The sequence below is a fragment of the Daphnia pulicaria genome, chromosome 8 (assembly GCF_021234035.1).
Source record: "Daphnia pulicaria isolate SC F1-1A chromosome 8, SC_F0-13Bv2, whole genome shotgun sequence".
Taxonomy (NCBI): domain Eukaryota; kingdom Metazoa; phylum Arthropoda; class Branchiopoda; order Diplostraca; family Daphniidae; genus Daphnia; species Daphnia pulicaria.
This window is the reverse complement of record NC_060920.1, coordinates 8667364-8684776: the sequence shown is the minus strand read 5'-3', so window position 1 is coordinate 8684776 and position 17413 is coordinate 8667364. Positions and strand designations below refer to the sequence as shown.

The window sequence follows — 17413 nt, the reverse complement described above, 5'->3', positions numbered from 1 at the left end:
GTGTGTGCGTGCCTTGTGTTTTTCTTTGATTCATCCATCATTTCGACATTTCCCAAATTGAGCCTATTCTATACATAGTTTAATGGTGTACTTATTACCAGGTATTCCTGATACTAAACAGAAAAGAAAGACCAAACTACAGTGCTATCGTGACCCGTTGTCTTGGCGCACGTTTTATACGACTTGTTCTTGGGATTGATTATGTGGATGGCATCTAAGAGGATAATTATGACGACAGTTTCGTAATCTTTAGTGGGATTTTTTTGTTTGTTTTCAAAATTAAGTGAGTCCGTGTTGTACCGAGTTATGGAAAGAGAAAAAGCGGTCGTGTGTATTAACCTAATGGGCAGCAATTGTCTTCCATTGTTGAACGACTTGAAATCGATAGGCAAATACGGGGGGAGCATCCTCTTCCTGTCGCCACAATGTCGGCGATTGCGCCGTCCGGTAGGTTCCATCGACGGCCGATCCATCTGACCAGCATCTGTCTATCAAAATCGGGGTTCCGCATGCGTTGAATGACGATCTCGGGGATCTTCATATCGATTTCGGTCATCATCGAGGATCCTGCTGTACTCCTCTGTACCGCAACTCGGTCGGCTGCGTCGACGATCATTTCCATCAAAGCCGATTGTTCTGTAATGGACCGCAAAAGAGTGCGCTCCGTTAAGTTTGGACGTTACCCAACCATTTAGGCGTATCGAATAAGCAGCAATCAATGATCAATCGAAAGATAGAAACTCGGTGGAACACTTACCGCTGGAATCGAGGTTGAGAAAGAAGATCTGATCATCTGTTGGCTCAATCGGATTCGAACTGGCCACAAGGAAACAGGCCAAGAGAGTTAACAGCCGAATCGCACGACACATCTTGCAGTAATTCAATTTAGTGGGTCGGAGAAAATGTTGGCTGCTGCTGATCAGTGCAACAAAAGCGAAGTGACTAGAATGCCCGAGCCTTCGGCAAAGCCTCCTTTTAAAGGGCTCGTCGTGGTTTCATCAGTTAATCTTGGAAAAAACCAAACACTCTGAGCTCATCTAGGCAAATGCCAACAATGGGGGCAATCGAGTCAACAAAGACTTTGGGCGCAAGAAAAGTTGTTTTGAAGCTTAAAAATATCGTTGTATTCTACACTTGACACCGAAATTTATGACCTTTGATAAAACTACGTTGGACGATGGATTAGTCGTGGCTTATGGGATTCTGTCATCCGCATAGCGTTCTGTTTTTATTTGTATTTCTTACGTGATGAAAACAGTGCTTCTTTTTATACAGATAAAGTCAATCAAACCAACACGATTAAGTTGTCATCGGAATAGCTCGAAACGCAAATGCCTTAAATCAGTTGGTGAAATACTGGAATGCCAGCCATGGCACATGTAATTCGGTAACAGATGTCTTGCCCGAGTCATAGGTCTTGCATTTTAGCTTTAATTGCCTCGGCGTGATTAATCTTAGGAGCAATCAGATATACGAATTTCGGTTTTATGACTTGGGATTACTGGGAAGGTTCCGGTTGCACATTAACTTTGTTTTCGGTGAATACGAATTACCGCCAAAGTTATGTGACAATCTAATCCTGCAAACTGTTTGCTTGCTACAACCTGTTTACTTGTTTGGAAATGCAGTCTGTACTCTGTAGTCTGTACATTGTATGTTGCCCCGGCTATATCCTCGAAGAAGGAAAACACAAAAAAACGTATTGATATGTTAGGCTTTAATATGCGTCATTTCGGTTATCACGACGCAATAAATTTCTTATTCCAAAAGTAATGATGAAACGTACGCCATCGTTGGTAAATTCCAGGGCTCAGAGTATTTTCTTATCTTACATGGATCGCTTTAAAAATCTTCATTTTGTTTAACCTCATAATTCCAAAATCATGACGAGTAAACCCACAAGACTAAACTCACAAGGAGCTAATCGATTGGTATTTGAGCTTTCCAAAATCTATTTAAGTATGGGTACTAATCTTGAATAACCGAGAGATTGAGAGTTTAGTCAACTTATTTTCGCAATCCATTTTATACATAGGTTTTTTATATTGTGGTACAATCTATTTAGTTTAAGGTTTTTGTTTGCGTTACAAACACACAGACACACGCACACACGCTTTTTGTTTTCAAATTTTGGTGCGTTTTGTCAGGTTTTGTAAAGTACGATGATTACAAACGGTACTATTGGCAACAGCGTAAAGAGTGAATTTTCCTAGCAGACGAATATCTAGGTAGCTTTTACTCATTTACTGTTTTAGGAATTCCTAAATAAAGGAAAAAAAGGTTCATTTTCTATCGGTAATTTTTTACAATTTTTATTATCTGGTACATTAAAAGTTATTTGAAATAAGATAAAGTTGATATTTATAGACCAGTAGGAATGAAAACATGTTTTAGAACAGGAATTTGAAGGAGTTAAGATGTCCAAATTGATCGAGTTGTACACGTCTGCAACTTTTCGTTTTCCCTATGCTCAAACAGTTTTTTCCCCCACTGATTGCGTGGATTGTTTTAGCTTCGCCATTTTATGTTATTCTTGAGATCTTTTAAATAATGATTCTTCTCTAGGTGAAAAATGGCAAATCTGGTAGAACCCATTCTTCGGACCCGTTTTACTGATATGACAGCCCCTGTGCTCTCTTTTCAAATGCATCCATGCAAAGAGTTTGAAATGAGGTATGTTTCCTGCATGGAAGCTTATGGAAAATCTTTGGGAAAGGAAAAGTGTATGGACTTGAAGTTGGATTTAAATGAATGTGTTTTTAGCGACAAACAGGTATGTTAAGATATTTTTTCCAGTAAACTGCAAGCACATAAAATTAATCAATAAATTTAATTCTAGTTGTTCCGAGTTCTGGCCATGCAAAAGGAACGTGAACGTCAATATAAGGCTGGCGAGCGTACATCAGAAAATTACTATGGACCGATCCCTAAACCTGATAGCTACTAAAACAGTTAAATGAATAGAAAAAAAAGGATGATTCCTGTTTAGAAATTTTCTAGTACCAGGTTTTGTACAGGTGTGGGAGTACACTTTATTCAAATCATTGAATGTTTTTTTTTTTTTTTATTTAGATTAATTTAGTTAATCAGTCTTTACTGAAGGTGAATGAAGAATACATTTTTGAAATAACATGAGTTAAGTAAACAATAGGTACTTAAGATTTTACAAAATTATAGTTTTTCAAAGAATTGAGGAGAAAGGGTAGCTATGTAGTTGGATTGTGATTTTTACATTAGATCCTACATTGTGCGTTGCAGTCTATTAGACTTTGGACGACAAATATTCATGGATAATGAAAAAAATATTATCTCCGGCTAAAATAATTTATGAATAACCTTTATAGGAACTTGTCCAATGATTCGTCGTGAATACTAGCTCACCACACACAGCCTTAAAAGCATTAAGCAGTCATGGCATCCTTTATTAAGCAGTTCAGTTCAAGTCTAACCAAGTCAATTTTTTTAGAATCAACATATTTTTTGATTCTCACCTTGGATTTTGATGGGCTTTTCGCCGTTCTTGTTTTTATTTGTGTCATACGGGTGCCTGACAAACGATTTGCGTGAAACCATTCGTGTAGAGAGAACGAGAAGAACCATTACTTCCGAACATTAAGCGAAACCAAATCCCAAAGTACTTGAACAAAAAATTACACGGAACAATTTACTCCGTTTTGTTGCTTTGCCAAACAACTTCACTCGTCAGCCAGAAACGCTTATAGATATCGCTGTGGAAGAATGCACAATAGTGCTTTAAAAAACGCACAGAGTCGACGCCAATATTCCTTTTTTTTTTAAATAAAACAAAATGCTTTTATCAATTACATTCGCAAATTGATATTGGTGCAGGAAGCCATTAAAGTACGAAAAGGTTTCAGTAAAAAAAAATAGTAAATTTAGAAGTTTATGTAGAACTGGAAATAAGCTGACAAATCAATTTGTGATTTTTTAATTGAAACAACAAGAAGGGTCGGTTGGTATCCGGCATGAATTCACGCTCGTTCTTCCTTGTGCCAACCAGTAGTGTCTACCCGGAGGCCAGAGATAAGGCGCGTTTTTGTTACAGCATTTGCCAATATGGGTGTAGAGACTAGAGAGATCCCATGCTACCAAGGATGTTACTGCATGACTACCTGTATCCACAACCATAGATAAAGACCATCCACTTCTTCCGTCGTCGTCGTCTTTTAATATATGCCACAACATGAACATCCAGTATCCACTTCCGGTGAATTGGTTTGGTTTGGTTGATTATTTACTAAATAACTATTTCGATTAAATTAAATATTTCGACTAAATAACTAATGTAAACATTGTAGAATAGTAATCGTAAAGTGATACATGGGCAGCATGGTCGAACCACCTGAATAGAAAAGTTTCTAACAACAAAAAAGATAAATTTTTATTTATGAATTTCTGATTTCAAATCTGCCGGGTTTGCAGAGACTTCGTTTTCTACCACTCTGTATTCCTCTCTCTTCTAAGACTAAGCAGGTTCAAAAATTAAACACACGTTCTTCGTGCAAACCTTAGGCCTTAGGTTTGTTTTCTATATTGTTAACAAATTTTCTGGGCGAAGAGATTTTTAAGTATATGCTTCCGTAAAGAAAAAATGCAACGACCGGTTAAGTTTGGAAGAGTGAGTCGTAGAATAATATTATGTTAATAATGAACTGATCTTTTAAAAAATCTATAATTTGTGTAGATTGAATATGACGTTGAAGAACACAAAGTTTTGCAGTCTACGCTTCGCAAGTATGCTAGTTTACTGATTAAAATAAGTCTAGTAAATATGTATGTCTAATGCAAAAATTTACAGAGACCTTGCTCCTGAAATGGTGAGCCAAAGGCATGGTCCAGGTGGTCAGAAACTTGCCTATATTGAAGGTTGGAGATTGATTGCCCTTGCCAATGAAGTATTTGGATTTAATGGTTGGAGTCATCAAGTTGTTCAACAAACAATTGGTAACTTTTTTTTCAGTGGTTTTGAAATTATCTACATTTTAGTTTGTGGAATTAGACTGTGTTGATCAGGTTGACGACAAGTTTTATGTTGGGGTGTCTTCAACAGTAAGGGTTGAACTCAAAGATGGTTCCTTTCATGAAGATATTGGTTATGGTGTTTGTGAAGGAATGAAATCTAAGGCTCTAAGTCTGGAAAAGGCTAGAAAGGTTAGTTAGATTTTCTTTTACTTTCATACTTTAACTCATCTGACACTGTAATTGTGATTATATATGTATAGGAAGCAGCAACAGATGGGTTAAAACGTGCATTGAAAGGATTTGGAAATGTTTTGGGCAATTGTCTTAATAACAAAAACTACCTACGTTGGGCCAACAAATACCCTGTTACCACACCAGCTCCACCTCAGAAAAATGAAACTGTTTTAGAAGTTCCCCCGGCTGTGCATCGAAGCCGTTATAACGCTATGGTAATGAATTTTTTTTTTTTTTAAATTCAAGCAGAGCTATTAGAATACTAGATTTAGAAGAATATAGAATATGAATTCTATAGCTCTGACTCAAGGTTCTTTTCATTCATTTGTCCCTTGAAGGAGGAAAAAAAGCGTGGTATAGAGGCTTTAAAAACACCTTCAGCATCAACTAGCGTTCCTATAAAAGAAAAAAATGTTGATGCGACTCATGAATCAACACACCCAATGCCTGCCCCTCAAGAACCTGCTCCTCAATGCCCTGGTTTACCCACTGGGCAAAAGTTGATTTCCACTAAGGAGACTGCGTTAACATCAATTAAACCGCCTAATATTTCTGGAGCTCAAAACGGCGAAACCATCAATAATTCCGCGCTTAAAGATGATTTATTAAATGAAAGTGATCCAGTTAAATTGGAAAGAAAACGGAAACAACAGCAGAAAAAAGAGGAATTTTTGCAGCAGTTGAAGCGTCAAAAGCAGGAAGATGGTGCCAGAATTTCTACGGTTAGCATAAAATCTGAGCAAACTTCTCCCGTACCTGAAGGTTCGTATTTGTTTGTGTTCAGTCTAATTCTCTGACGTGTTCATTGAAAACATTTGGCTAAAACAATATAGACGAACTGAACTGCAATCATGAAAAAACTACAAGAATTAAACGTTAATTTACAGACGACAGCGAGAAATGGATGCGGGAAGTAGATCCAGAATCTTTCGCGCTGATAAGTGGAATTGATTGGAGTGATGAAGAAAATCCTGCACCAAACCAGGCAATCATCAACAAACCGAACGTCAACACAGTCACAAAACCAGCTCCACACAAACCAGCTCAGGCTGTCCCCAAGTCAAATAATTTCAGAAAGTAAGACAAAACCAATTTTTTTTTTGTTTTTTTTTTTCAAAATATTTTGAAGTTGTTGTGTATTTAATTTAAACTCCCGAAATTGAAATAATGATTGCTTGGATGATTTCTTATTTCTTTTTCAATCGAACATGCTTACTTCAAACTAGTTTATTTACCATAAGCACCTCCCATACTCGAACTGGAACCTGTACTGTAACTTCCTGCACCGTATGTTCCTGCCCCGTAATTGTTTGCTCCGAATTGGTTTATTCCGTGGTTTGCTCCGTATCCGCCATACGTCCCGACGCCGTAGCTGCTAACGCCGTGATTTCCGTAGTTTCCAATATAACCTGAAAAATAATGATTGGTTGAGGACATAGTCATCTCGGAGGGTTGGTTCTAACTTGTTTTTCTATCGAATTATTTACCTCCCCAGCTAGGGCGTGGGTAGAAGTATTGTTGTTTGAAATTTGTAAAAGTAGTTGGGTTTGGATCTTTCAATGATACTCCTGGTAAGCCTCGACGATGGCGAAATGGAATGGCTGCCAAGACTGTTCCAAGAAGAGCAAAAGAGAGAATAACCTGAAAAGTAAAGTTTAGTTTATGCACCGTTTTAACTTGTACAAATTTGCAAACAATTTTAAAATATTTTACCGTAGATAGCTTCATGTCGAATGCAGAGCTCTGGGTTTCTGTGCGTTAGGCAAGAATCTTGGCTCTTTATATACCTTCTCTTCCTGCCCACGCGTGTTTCTGACGGGAAGGATTTAAGTCCTAAAGGGAGGAGGGTTTGATGTTTAACTACCAAACGTCATGCTGCAGGGTAGTTCATCCCCCTCTGATAAATGACCACCCCTTGTATGATAAATATAACGCTTTAACAAAACTTTCAAGGGTAAAGTAAAACTTTGTCGAAGGGTCAATGACTTGTCTTTTGGGATCGTGATGGAAATCTAGGAGTTTTGATGTACATGAATGGGTGTGAGCATCAACCTTGAAAACGAAAAAAAATGTGTTTTTTTTTTTTGTTTTTTTTTCTTCGTTCTTCTACCCTTATTTCAGCTGACAATCAATCAATGGATTTACATTTTACAGCCATCGTTTCTGACAGAATTGCAATTTAACAGGGTTAAAAAAAAACTTTGTTTCCTTCAATTTTCGTTAAAAATGGACTTTAAAACTTGTTCAAGCCAACACAGGATTTATTTTCCAGACTTTCCCTCTTTAAACCTTAACATTAACAACACATTAACATTTTGAATGTATTGTCATAAAATATTTTCAATTATGTAAATCTAAACAAATGGTATCCTTAAGGCTTTTATAAACATACCATCAGGTTAAGTGTTATTTACTTATTTACGTCTTCTAATGCCATTAATGTTCGAGCTTTTGTTTCACATGACATTACATCTTGTCGTGCCTTCTACATTCAACCACCCTATATGTTTGAGATTTATTTCTTCTTTTCATTTCATTTCGCACGAGAAGTCGAAATACCTTTTATCTTGTTAAGTACTTTTACATTAGAGGAAAATTCTCTGATATGCCGTAATTAATTCAGAAAATTTTTTTTTTTCTCAAGTTGTTTTTCTTGATTTTGGAAAGGCAACAGTCAATCAGGTATTAGTAATTGTATTGAAATCAAACAAAAGTCAGTTCAATGTGAAATCACAGAGATTAATCATCTGTTTTATTTTTTATTGTAGATATCAGTATAGCCGTTAAAGTTGCCACTGTAGCCGGAAGAGTATGGGTCGGGCATTTGACCGTAGCTGGGACGTCCAAAATTGGGCCCCAAGAAATTCGCATAATTCGGTCGAGGACTTGAATTTGGTCTTATGCTTCCAGGCACATACGGTTTTCGAGGAGGGCTTAACAATTCGCTCAAGTTAAAGAATTTGTTATCTTCTTCTTCGTCGGGATTCTCTTCCGACATATCTGGCCCGTTGCCAAGACGGTATCCGTCATCCGGCTGGATAACTCCGTATCCAGTTTGAGGAGCGTACCCGGTAAATCTTTGAGGTACGTACCCTGTAAATCTTTGAGGTACGTACCCTGTAAATCTTTGAGGTACATAACCTGCTTGCATTCCATATCCCGATGGATATCCGTAGGGTCGTGGTCTCATGTAGTTGGCGTAATTCTGCTGAGGTCTTGAGTATGGTCTCATATTTCCAGGAACGTTAGGCTTTCTAGGAGGACTCAACAGCGCCGCAAGATTAAAGAATCTATTGTCTTCTTCCTCTTTTGCCAAGTTTTGTTCCATTTCCGGAAGCATGGAGCCATAGTATTGGGGTCTCATTATGTAAGCGTAATTGGGTCGAGATATTTCATCCCGAATTCCTGAAGCTCTAGGTATTTCTGGTTTCTCTTCCGAGATAGGAGCAACTAATATCTCTTCCGATTTATTTGCAGTTGAGTTACTTGTTGAGAGAATTAGATTCGGCTTTGTTTTTTTCAAGTAAACGGAAATTAATGGCGAGCGAGATTGTCGGGTTTCGCTTACATCGACAGGTTCACTATGGGGGTAACATCAGCACAAATTGTAAACTTATTGAATGAACAAATTAATTAATTAATTTTTTTCATTACCTTTTCGTAATAAAATCGTCACTCTCTTTGGGTTCTTCGCTGGAAACCTTAACTGCGGATTCAGTAGTCGAAGATGCTTCTCCGTTGTCTTCGGTATGCGCTATTTCTTCCGAATACTCTGGGATAGGAGGGAAAACTGCCAAGGCAGTACCCAAAATCGTGAAAACGATTATCTAATGGGAAAATGGAACGAGATCAGATTGAAATTTAGTTAAATGAGGAGAAATAAGTGTTACCAGGGAGAGGCTCTTCATCTTGCGTTGTAGTTCGTTGCGATCTGTTGCTAGTCGAGCCAAATACTCTTCCTTTTATACTGCCCTGTTTCCCCTATAAGGTTTTTGCTCTTTCTGGTTTCTACCTTTCAGTCTCTTACCTCCTTTGTTACATGCTCTTTATTACCTGATATTGCCTCTACTGGAAAACTAGGGGGTTGTTGGGGTAGGCACAAAGAATAACCTAGAAAATGAATTTCGGTAGTTGACCTGAAGTAGCACAACAATGGTTGGTTCGACGACCTCATCGATGACATCAGATCCATTTTTCTTGAGGTCAGTAACTTTCTCTTACCAATGCTATTTCCCAGGTTACTTAACTTTTACGCATCAATAGAATTAAGCTCAAAGCTTTTGTAACCTTCTTTTTAGTTTGATAGAAAATATTTTTTATGATAACATTTTCGCACAGAATGAGACCGTTTTCTGTTTATTTTTCATATTTTCAAATTAGCCAAATTATTGCTATTATTCATCATCTTGAAAATAATTTTGAGAAGAGAGTCTTTAAAAAACTCAGTCTAAGACCGTAGTTACATATAAAAAATGAATAATTAATCGTTTTAGAACTTCGATTCACGATTTCAGAAATGTTATTCATAACTTAAATCGTTCATGTAACAACTGTGTGTATTTATGTAATTGATTTTGTTCGGAAATTTCTCCCCAGTCTTCATCAAATCATTGGGTAACTATAAACGCTAGAACTATGTATACAATTATACAGATTTGTGTTTTTAAACCGTTTATTTGTTTGAACGATGTAGGTTCGAGTACATATTGTGAGCAAAAAAAGCATAAATGTCTTTAAGTCGATTAAATTTTCGCTGTGATGGTGACACACAGTTTGGAAATTTGGTACGGTTTTTTTTGTTTTCTGGTTTTACCAGCGTCCTCCACCTCCATAGTAAGGGCGGTACCCTCCGCCATACCCACCCCATCCGCCGCCTAAATAATTCATAAAGTAAATAATTTGTTATTTCTAATTTGTTTTTAATTTAGTACCGTATGGTCTTCCGCCCCAACCTCCACCTCCTCCGTAAGGACGACCTCCGCCCCATCCTCCTCCACCTCCGTAATAAGGTCGACCACCCCATCCTCCGCCCCAACGCTGCTCTTCAGTTTGTTGGTCAATTGTTGCATGAAGAAAAGTGCGTGGGTTGATCGCGATCGGAGTTAAAGTTTCATGAACAAGGCTGCCGGTCGAGTCGTCGTCCATCAAAGTCAGTCCATCAATCATTCCTATAGGAACAGCATGGCGACTTTCGCGAACGGTTGGGTTTGCCCAGGCAGCACCCAGGACAACGAAAAGGCAAGTAATCTATTTCACAAGTTATTTTTAAATATTATTTATTTTACAACAAAATTAAAGGTGATTTAATTTATTTACCAGGCAGAGATTGTTCATGATGAGCTGTTGAGTTGACCAATGGAGCTGGTCTGTTGCTGATTTGATGGAGACTTGGAGCTTATATACCCACGCTTACTAAGAAGCTTCGTCGTACCAATGGATCTTCATGAAACAGGTAGGTGGCTCGCTATTGGCGTATATTTTACATGCTTATACCTTATAGTTAACAGTTGCTGACCTACAACAACAAAGACCGTAAAAATTTGCCCAAGTTCATTCCCCCCATGAAATATTAGGTAACTTTCTAGACTGTTGTGTCCTTTAGACTCTATAGTGTTTCTCCTAAAGGTTTTTAGCGCTACCTGCGTCCAAAGGTTATTCTGCGGTCACCCTATAATTCTTCCTTTCCTTCCTGAATAATTTCTTATTCGATATAATTTAAATAACTATTTCTACCTTTCTTCGCAATAGAATAAGAAAGTTTTTAGCCTATTTAATAACTGTCCGACTGTCCGTAGCCGCCTATTTTTGAAACTGAACACGTAGTATAAGTAAGATAGATTGGAATCTTTCTCTCGTTTTATGTTCAATAACTTCGGCAATCGGATAAGCTTAAATAATCCTTATTTTGCGTCCATGTTAACTATATTATTTCTTATTTTCGATGGGAGAAAATTACGTGAAGTCATTCTTGGGTAAATTTTCGTTATGCGATATCAAAAAAGTTAAGCCAGAGTAAATGCGTTAGATTTTATGTTCATTTGGTTCATTTTTTGTCTAAAAGATCGAATCTTTAGCCTACCAGAGAAACATACTTTATCTTTCAGTTAAACGAAGATCGAAATAAATGAAAGCGAACTGTATCTTTATGTGTATTGGAACGCAACGACAGTGAGAATTTCAGGCAAATTCGAAAAAACGAGGCATTTTTTCATGCGTGATTAAAAGAATGTAATTGATTTCATTTTAGTACCATCAGTTGTTAAGTTAGTGTATTGGGAAATAGCAACTTAATAAAACAAACGCATTTCATCGTTTGAATACGGTTGGAATCCGTAGCTGGGACGAGAAAAAGTAGGACGGAACTCATTTGAGTAATCAATTTGAGGTCCATAAGGGTTAAATCCATAACCAGATTGAGGTTCGTAAGGGCGAGCTCCGTAACTTGGTTGAGGTATGTACGAAGGATTGTATCCGTAATCAGTAGTCGGGAATGGATAAGGACGGGGTCTGTAAGGATAATCAGGACGTCCGGGAAATGGCGGGGCAACAAAAGCTAGTTCAGGAAGTTTGATCGTGCTTGGCTTCATCTCGGATAGCTTTTGGCCGGTGACTTCTTCTTCTGGCAACTTCGGTCCGCTACTTGTGATTACTTCAGGCAACTTAGGGTGACTTGCGTTGTTAACTTCGGGCAACTTTGAGCTACTACCGTTGATTACTTCAGGCAGCTTTGTGCTGATTGTGTCCTCGTCCAAAACGACAAATCCGTCCATCATGCCGATGTAAATCATCGGCCGATCCTCCTGGGTAGTAGTTGGGTTTGCTAAGGCAGCGCCAAAGATTACGAAGAAGCAATAAATCTGTACATTAATGTATTAGTTAGTTAGATCGAGTTTCATTTCAATCAATTAAGTCATCAAAAATATATTCACCAAAGCAAAATCGTTCATGGTGAATAGTCTATTGTCGTCCGAATTGTGATACCGAATCGAACTAGAAGTTTGAACTTATATAGCTGACCAGCCTACCTAAACCCTGCTGGCAGTTTTCAAAGGCTGCTAACCAATTTCCATGTTATTTTTAAAACCAAATTTAGATTGAGTAAAATGCTATTGGCTATTTTTTTTTCAGGTAGTAGTCTAGCGATTCTCAGGGTTCTGACCTACAATAACAACAGTGAAAAGTTCATTCCCCCCTCCCATAAATTTGAGTAACTTTCTAAACTGTTGCGCTTTTTAGCCCCCCTGTTTCTAACAAAGAAATGTTATCCTTTCGCCATGTTGAAGGTTACCCAAATCTAAAGGTTATTTGGTCAATCACCGCCACATGGCCCAAACACATAATTTCCTGTCTCAAATAAAAATAACTTTATTTTTTTTATTTTATGGCTTTAAAGCTGTAGATATTAAAAATATAGCCTTGGTACTGACAAAAAGTACAGTAGTTTACGTTAAGGGAAGGGAACACCTCTCGTGTTTAAGAGCCGATGTCGCACAAAATAATAAAGTTTATTTCCTTTATAATTCTTTTTTTCAGGATCGATTGTTGCATCTCTGTAGTATCTGTACGACCACTGAGGGAACAATCATGTGTGTAGGTACGTATTCTCTCTACACCCCTGACTGGGGCGAACTATTGTAGCTGTAGTTTCATCGTTTGTCTGGTTTCCAAAAAAGATTTCGCATAGTATACTATTACTAGAAATGGATTGAGACATTGGTGTATTACACAAATCAAGTTCGCGTTTACAACATTTTACTGCATTGTAAAGTGTGTGCTTTCATTTTGTTAAAAATTAGTGAATCACCACCATGGACGTCCTCCGGACGGGCGTCCGAATCCACCTCCATATGGATAACCGAATCCACCAATATAAGGACGATGGGACACACCACCCCACCCTTGACCGAAATGAGGACGACCGATGTAACGCTGCTCTTGAGTTTGCTGATCAGGTGCTACAAGGGAGATGACTTCAATGTCGCTGATGATGGTCGGATTGATGGCATCTTCGACTGATATGCTGCCGTCGCCTTCGTTCAACATTTCCATGAAATTCTGGCGATTTGCGACTGCATTCAGGTCCATTGCGACTTCGGGCTCATCTGTCCTTGCCTTGCGACATCCGCCCGTGCAATTGCGGCAAATAGAGTTGCATTTTCCGATGCCACAACATGGATTTGCTCTAGAACCATCTTGACAATAAGCGACAGGCCTCCACAGACTTAATACCTTCACCACTGGCACCATCCTGAACTTTGTTGGGCCACAACGCTCGGCGTTGACTATGTACGATATCATTGACAGAACAGAAAATGAAATGAAAAAGCGTAGCAGCGTCATCTTCAAGATCCTATTGCTGTAACCAATTTAAAAAATATTAATTTGTTATAAATGTAATTCAAATTTCATGATTTCACAGCCACGCTGCTGAGACTTACCGAGAAATTTCTCGTCGACGACTCGTACTCGCTGTAGGACGTAGACCTACTGATCAGTTTAAGGGGAGATATTCTCTTTTAAACGAAACGGTAAGACTGTATTCAGTGAGAAGTCATATACTATTGTGCCGTCATTGTTATGTTATTTGGCGTTCCTTCCAGGTAGTCTTCGAGATCCCCGTAGAGGTAGTACCAACCTACACCAACAATGGTGTTTTAAGTTCATTCCCCCCTTGGTTCGGTGAGTTGTTTACTCTTATATTTCCGGCAAGTTTCCAAGGTTATCTGAAAGGTTAGATGTAGGTTCATCTTGATTGTTTCCATTATGATTCTATCGTTTTTTTGTGTGTGTTTGCAAAACATTTACTCTTTTTAAAGTTTCCCTCTTCAAGGAAGCTTTGATACTTGATAGACTACTTATTAAGTTAACGACATTTTATTTGAATGGCTGGATATTTACTTTGTAGGTTCATTAGCTTTATGACACGCATTTCCAAGCCTTTGTTATGTGTCCAAATGTGCATCAAAAGTGCGTATTTAAAATAATTATAAATGGAGTACAAAAATCATGCAAAAATCAATGTATTTTCACTAAAGAGTTAATTAAGAATTGAGAGGGCGTGTATGTAGTGTGAGCAAATGATCGACCATAACTATTTTCCGAAATTATAGTTGGGACGGATGCCATATCCGTTAGCGAAGCCGGCGCCAGTGGTGTATCCACTACCGATTCCGGAGGCATACCCACTTCCAATTCCGGAGCCATACCCGCTTCCAATTCCGGAGCCATACCCACTTCCAATTCCGGAAGAATATCCGCCGATTCCGCTTCCGATGAGCCCACTTCCATATCCAGTGCCAAAGCCTCCATTTCCGTAGTTGACAGTCCCTCCTCCGCTATTTCCGTTGCCTTGTCCATTTGAAACTCCGCCAGCATTCGACAAACCACCAAATTGACTGTAGCCTCCAAAGTTCGGAGTATACTGACGACCAAATCCGCTTGAATATCCAGTGCCATAACCTCCACTTCCGTAGTTGACGGTCCCTCCTCCGCTATTTCCATTGCCTTGTCCGTTTGAAACTCCTCCAGCATTTGACCAACCACCGAATTGGCTGTAGCCTCCATAGTTCGGAGTATACTGACGACCGAATCCGCCACTAAATGGACGACCGAATCCGCCACCAAATGGACGACCGTAATAGCCTCCTGAATTTGAATATAATATATATAATATAATAGTTTATATAATATTTGAATAAACATTAATCATTGATTATCATTTTAGGATAAATTATAATAAGAACCTCCGGGACGACCGCCATAGTATCCTCCGCCGTACGGTCTTCCGTAGTATCCACCTCCGAGTGGTCGTCCGTAAGACCCTCCGCCGTACTGGAAGCGTTGTTCTTCAGGTTTCTGATCAGTCGGTGCATCAAGAAGGATTTCAGTATTGCTTGTGGCTAAAACTGTCGGAATAGCAATGCCATCGCTCATCATCGCAGTGCGAGTATCAATGTTTTCATCCATTAATACTTCGCCGTCGTCCATCATCACCACAGGAACTACATGGCGACTCTTCCGGCTCGCCTCTTCGTCATTTTCCGCCAATGAAGTACCGAGTATCACGAAAAGGCAAGTAAGCTAAATCACAAATTGTTAAGATAAAAGAATTGGGTAATTTTAAAAAGTTAATCTTCTAAAAATGCAGTAAAGAAATTGTGTGTTACCAGAACGTGTGTTTTCATGATGATCCGTTGAAAGTTGTCTTGACGATGCTAATTCTGGCCATGCGTCGAAGTTTATATACCCAAGCGCCTGACGGCAGCTCTGTTACTAATCGATTGCACAAATAGGGAAGAGATTTAAAGCCGTTCGACTGAAGTTCTATTGGTTGTTCTCTTTTTGCAGGTAGGTTCGAGGTTTTCAGGGTCGAGACCTACATCAACATAGGCGCAGAAAAGTTCATTCCCCCCGTTTATAGGTAACTTTCTAAAAGTTACGCTTTCTCTTCCGTATATATTTCAGGTAGAGTTGCGCTATATTTTTGCCAAGGTTATGCAAAGGTGATGCGGTCATCGCCATACTATCAGATTCTATCTTTCTGATCACCTTTAGCTAGAAATCTTCCGCTTTTAACAGAAAATGAGGGTTGCTAGACTACTTTCCTGGTGGATGCCTCATACAGAAAAATTTAAATGAGAACGAATGCAGGTTAAAATTTATTTCTCTCTCTTGATATTTTATTTATATTCGTTTATTTAACTTAAAATTATGGCGAGCTTGGTTGGCTAGCTTTACGTTAGGGACTAGTCCGTTTCAATAATTTACTGTATCATTATTTAAATGATTTATCATTCTTTTTTATTTTATTTTAACGATTAACACTAAATTGTAGTAAACATATCAGCATTTTCCGTGCAATAGCTTTACTTTTGGACTAGTTTCAATAATTTATTTCATCATTATTTGATTTTTTTTCGTCATTTTTTTTTATATTTTAGTAAAAAATCAACACTTATTATGTATCAGAATTGTGTTTCATGGAGTTCCGAAGTAGCCTGCTTTGATTTGCCACGATTTTGTTTATTTAGATGAGTAGTAATAGTTCTGTGATTTTGCCTTAATAGTCTACTAGCATTAAGAAAATTATGTTCAACAATTGGAGAAGCGGCCATGTACTGTTAATTTTTTATTTAATGAATTTCAAAAAGAACGCGTTTGGATTTTAATGATTTATTGTTTTTCGCTCCAGTATTTTTGCATAAAACAGGTTCAATTTCAAAAGCATGAGTGAAGATTATCGTTGAAATGGCTGTGACAGTGTCCTGTTATGTGAAATTGCGATTTTGCGTTGCAAACCAGCGATGTTTTTGCTGATGCTACCGGAAGTGCGAAGTTTAGTAAGGACCCCATGGGCGATAAGGTCTGTATGGACCCCAAGGCCTGCCATAAGGTCCCCATGGTCTTCCGTATCCAGGACCCCAAGGTCTTCCGTATCCAGGACGACCGCCGTAAAAGCCGCCATATCCTGGACCTCCTAAACTAATGGATAGACGCTGTTGCTCTGTTTCTTGATCGAACGGGACGGCTCCGGTGCTGCGTGCGGATAATATGGTTGAGACTGCGCCATCGCTGGACAAGACCCTTTGGCTGTCTACCGCATCGTCGTCCACCAAGACGAGACCGTCAACGATCCCGACAGGAACCGCATGGCGACTTTCGCGAACGGCAGGGCTTGCCAGGACAGCGCCCAGGATAACAAAAAGGCAAGTGATCTAAGCCAGCGCAATTTTTAAGAGCATTAAAATAATTTCAGGACTTGCGTATTCATTTCAAAACTAAGTTTCAACTTACCAAAGCGAACTTGTTCATGTTGAATGATTGTTGACTGAAGAAGGTAGCCAAGTTTATGCTGAATCGGACGAGCAGTTGGAGTTTATATAGTCACGCCTAGTGGCACTTTGGTTACGGTTAAAGATTACGCGGGTTAAGACCCAACTGCTATTGGCCGTTTTTGCGCAGGTAGGGAGGGATTTTCTTTTGTACCTGACCTATGGCAACAAAAGTGTTATGAAGAAAGTTCATTCCTCCCAACGAATTTGGAACACAAATTTGTTTTTCTTTTGTAGTTTTTGTATTCGTATTTCCATTTATTGCCAAGGTTATTTCAATGTTAAAAACGAATCCCCTCTTCCTGGATGGCGGTTCAGGTGAAAAATGACCTGTCCTAAAATCTTTAGATGTTGCTCAAGTCTAG

The 17413-nt window shown here is 38.7% G+C and overlaps 8 protein-coding genes and 1 long non-coding RNA gene across 12 annotated transcripts in view; 2 read left to right on the top strand and 7 right to left on the bottom strand.

Annotated features, from left to right (window-relative positions):
* Positions 1-17413, bottom strand: part of LOC124310854 (tyrosine-protein phosphatase 99A-like) — a 691797-nt gene that overhangs the window by 575293 nt on the left and 99091 nt on the right. The gene's annotated exons all lie outside the window — the stretch shown is intronic.
* Positions 2173-3130, top strand: LOC124311554. Of its 2 annotated transcripts, XR_006909838.1 has the most exons (4): positions 2173-2295; positions 2566-2773; positions 2840-3006; positions 3073-3130. It is a non-coding gene; the product is annotated as an uncharacterized LOC124311554 (long non-coding RNA). The 2 variants fall into 2 exon arrangements; XR_006909837.1 differs by lacking the exon at positions 3073-3130 and having other exon boundaries at positions 2174-2295; positions 2840-3044.
* On the top strand, positions 4338-6407 carry LOC124311228 (DNA repair protein RAD52 homolog). Of its 2 annotated transcripts, none has more exons than XM_046775629.1 (7): positions 4338-4639; positions 4706-4755; positions 4820-4965; positions 5021-5172; positions 5244-5432; positions 5556-5979; positions 6051-6191. In XM_046775629.1, exons 1-7 carry the CDS (start codon positions 4613-4615, stop codon positions 6095-6097), a joined length of 1035 nt encoding a protein of 344 aa, XP_046631585.1. In that variant the 5' UTR covers positions 4338-4612; the 3' UTR covers positions 6098-6191. The 2 variants fall into 2 exon arrangements, with proteins under 2 accessions (XP_046631585.1, XP_046631584.1); XM_046775628.1 differs by having other exon boundaries at positions 4355-4639; positions 6105-6407.
* Positions 6445-7491, bottom strand: LOC124311514 (keratin, type I cytoskeletal 10-like). The gene is made up of 3 exons (XM_046776043.1): positions 6931-7491; positions 6705-6858; positions 6445-6626 (listed from the first exon to the last, which is right to left on the bottom strand). Exons 1-3 carry the CDS (start codon positions 6943-6945, stop codon positions 6445-6447), a joined length of 351 nt encoding a protein of 116 aa, XP_046631999.1. The 5' UTR covers positions 6946-7491.
* LOC124311275 lies at positions 7315-9148 on the bottom strand. Its single transcript, XM_046775707.1, has 3 exons — positions 9108-9148; positions 8872-9044; positions 7315-8798 (listed from the first exon to the last, which is right to left on the bottom strand). Exons 1-3 carry the CDS (start codon positions 9123-9125, stop codon positions 7970-7972), a joined length of 1020 nt encoding a protein of 339 aa, XP_046631663.1. The 5' UTR covers positions 9126-9148; the 3' UTR covers positions 7315-7969.
* Positions 10126-10661, bottom strand: LOC124311933 (ctenidin-3-like). The gene is made up of 2 exons (XM_046776299.1): positions 10534-10661; positions 10126-10464 (listed from the first exon to the last, which is right to left on the bottom strand). Exons 1-2 carry the CDS (start codon positions 10549-10551, stop codon positions 10126-10128), a joined length of 357 nt encoding a protein of 118 aa, XP_046632255.1. The 5' UTR covers positions 10552-10661.
* Positions 11505-12177, bottom strand: LOC124311932. Its single transcript, XM_046776298.1, has 2 exons — positions 12147-12177; positions 11505-12074 (listed from the first exon to the last, which is right to left on the bottom strand). The coding sequence occupies exons 1-2, from the start codon at positions 12162-12164 to the stop codon at positions 11505-11507; spliced, it is 588 nt and encodes a 195-aa protein (XP_046632254.1). The 5' UTR covers positions 12165-12177.
* On the bottom strand, positions 14266-15421 carry LOC124311322 (glycine-rich cell wall structural protein 2-like). 2 transcript variants are annotated; one of them, XM_046775768.1, is made up of 4 exons: positions 15384-15421; positions 14961-15297; positions 14677-14862; positions 14266-14520 (listed from the first exon to the last, which is right to left on the bottom strand). In XM_046775768.1, the coding sequence occupies exons 1-4, from the start codon at positions 15399-15401 to the stop codon at positions 14309-14311; spliced, it is 753 nt and encodes a 250-aa protein (XP_046631724.1). In that variant the 5' UTR covers positions 15402-15421; the 3' UTR covers positions 14266-14308. The 2 variants fall into 2 exon arrangements, with proteins under 2 accessions (XP_046631724.1, XP_046631723.1); XM_046775767.1 differs by having other exon boundaries at positions 14266-14862.
* On the bottom strand, positions 16541-17047 carry LOC124311503. Its single transcript, XM_046776032.1, has 2 exons — positions 17011-17047; positions 16541-16931 (listed from the first exon to the last, which is right to left on the bottom strand). The coding sequence occupies exons 1-2, from the start codon at positions 17026-17028 to the stop codon at positions 16554-16556; spliced, it is 396 nt and encodes a 131-aa protein (XP_046631988.1). The 5' UTR covers positions 17029-17047; the 3' UTR covers positions 16541-16553.

What these genes read in the sequence shown, in the direction of transcription:
- LOC124311514 (XM_046776043.1), bottom strand. An exon ending in CCCACGCCCTAGCTGGGGAG is followed by an intron (nt 6,627 to 6,704) that starts GTAAATAATTCG and finishes ATTATTTTTCAG; the next exon opens with GTTATATTGGAAACTACGGA.
- LOC124311275 (XM_046775707.1), bottom strand. An exon ending in GACGATTTTATTACGAAAAG is followed by an intron (nt 8,799 to 8,871) that starts GTAATGAAAAAA and finishes TTACCCCCATAG; the next exon opens with TGAACCTGTCGATGTAAGCG.
- LOC124311228 (XM_046775628.1), top strand. Translation starts at nt 4,613, where the DNA reads ATGCAACGACCGGTTAAGTTTGGAAGA. An exon ending in GACCGGTTAAGTTTGGAAGA is followed by an intron (nt 4,640 to 4,705) that starts GTGAGTCGTAGA and finishes TAATTTGTGTAG; the next exon opens with ATTGAATATGACGTTGAAGA. An exon ending in GTCTGGAAAAGGCTAGAAAG is followed by an intron (nt 5,173 to 5,243) that starts GTTAGTTAGATT and finishes ATATATGTATAG; the next exon opens with GAAGCAGCAACAGATGGGTT.
- LOC124311322 (XM_046775767.1), bottom strand. An exon ending in CTATGGCGGTCGTCCCGGAG is followed by an intron (nt 14,863 to 14,960) that starts GTTCTTATTATA and finishes ATTCAAATTCAG; the next exon opens with GAGGCTATTACGGTCGTCCA.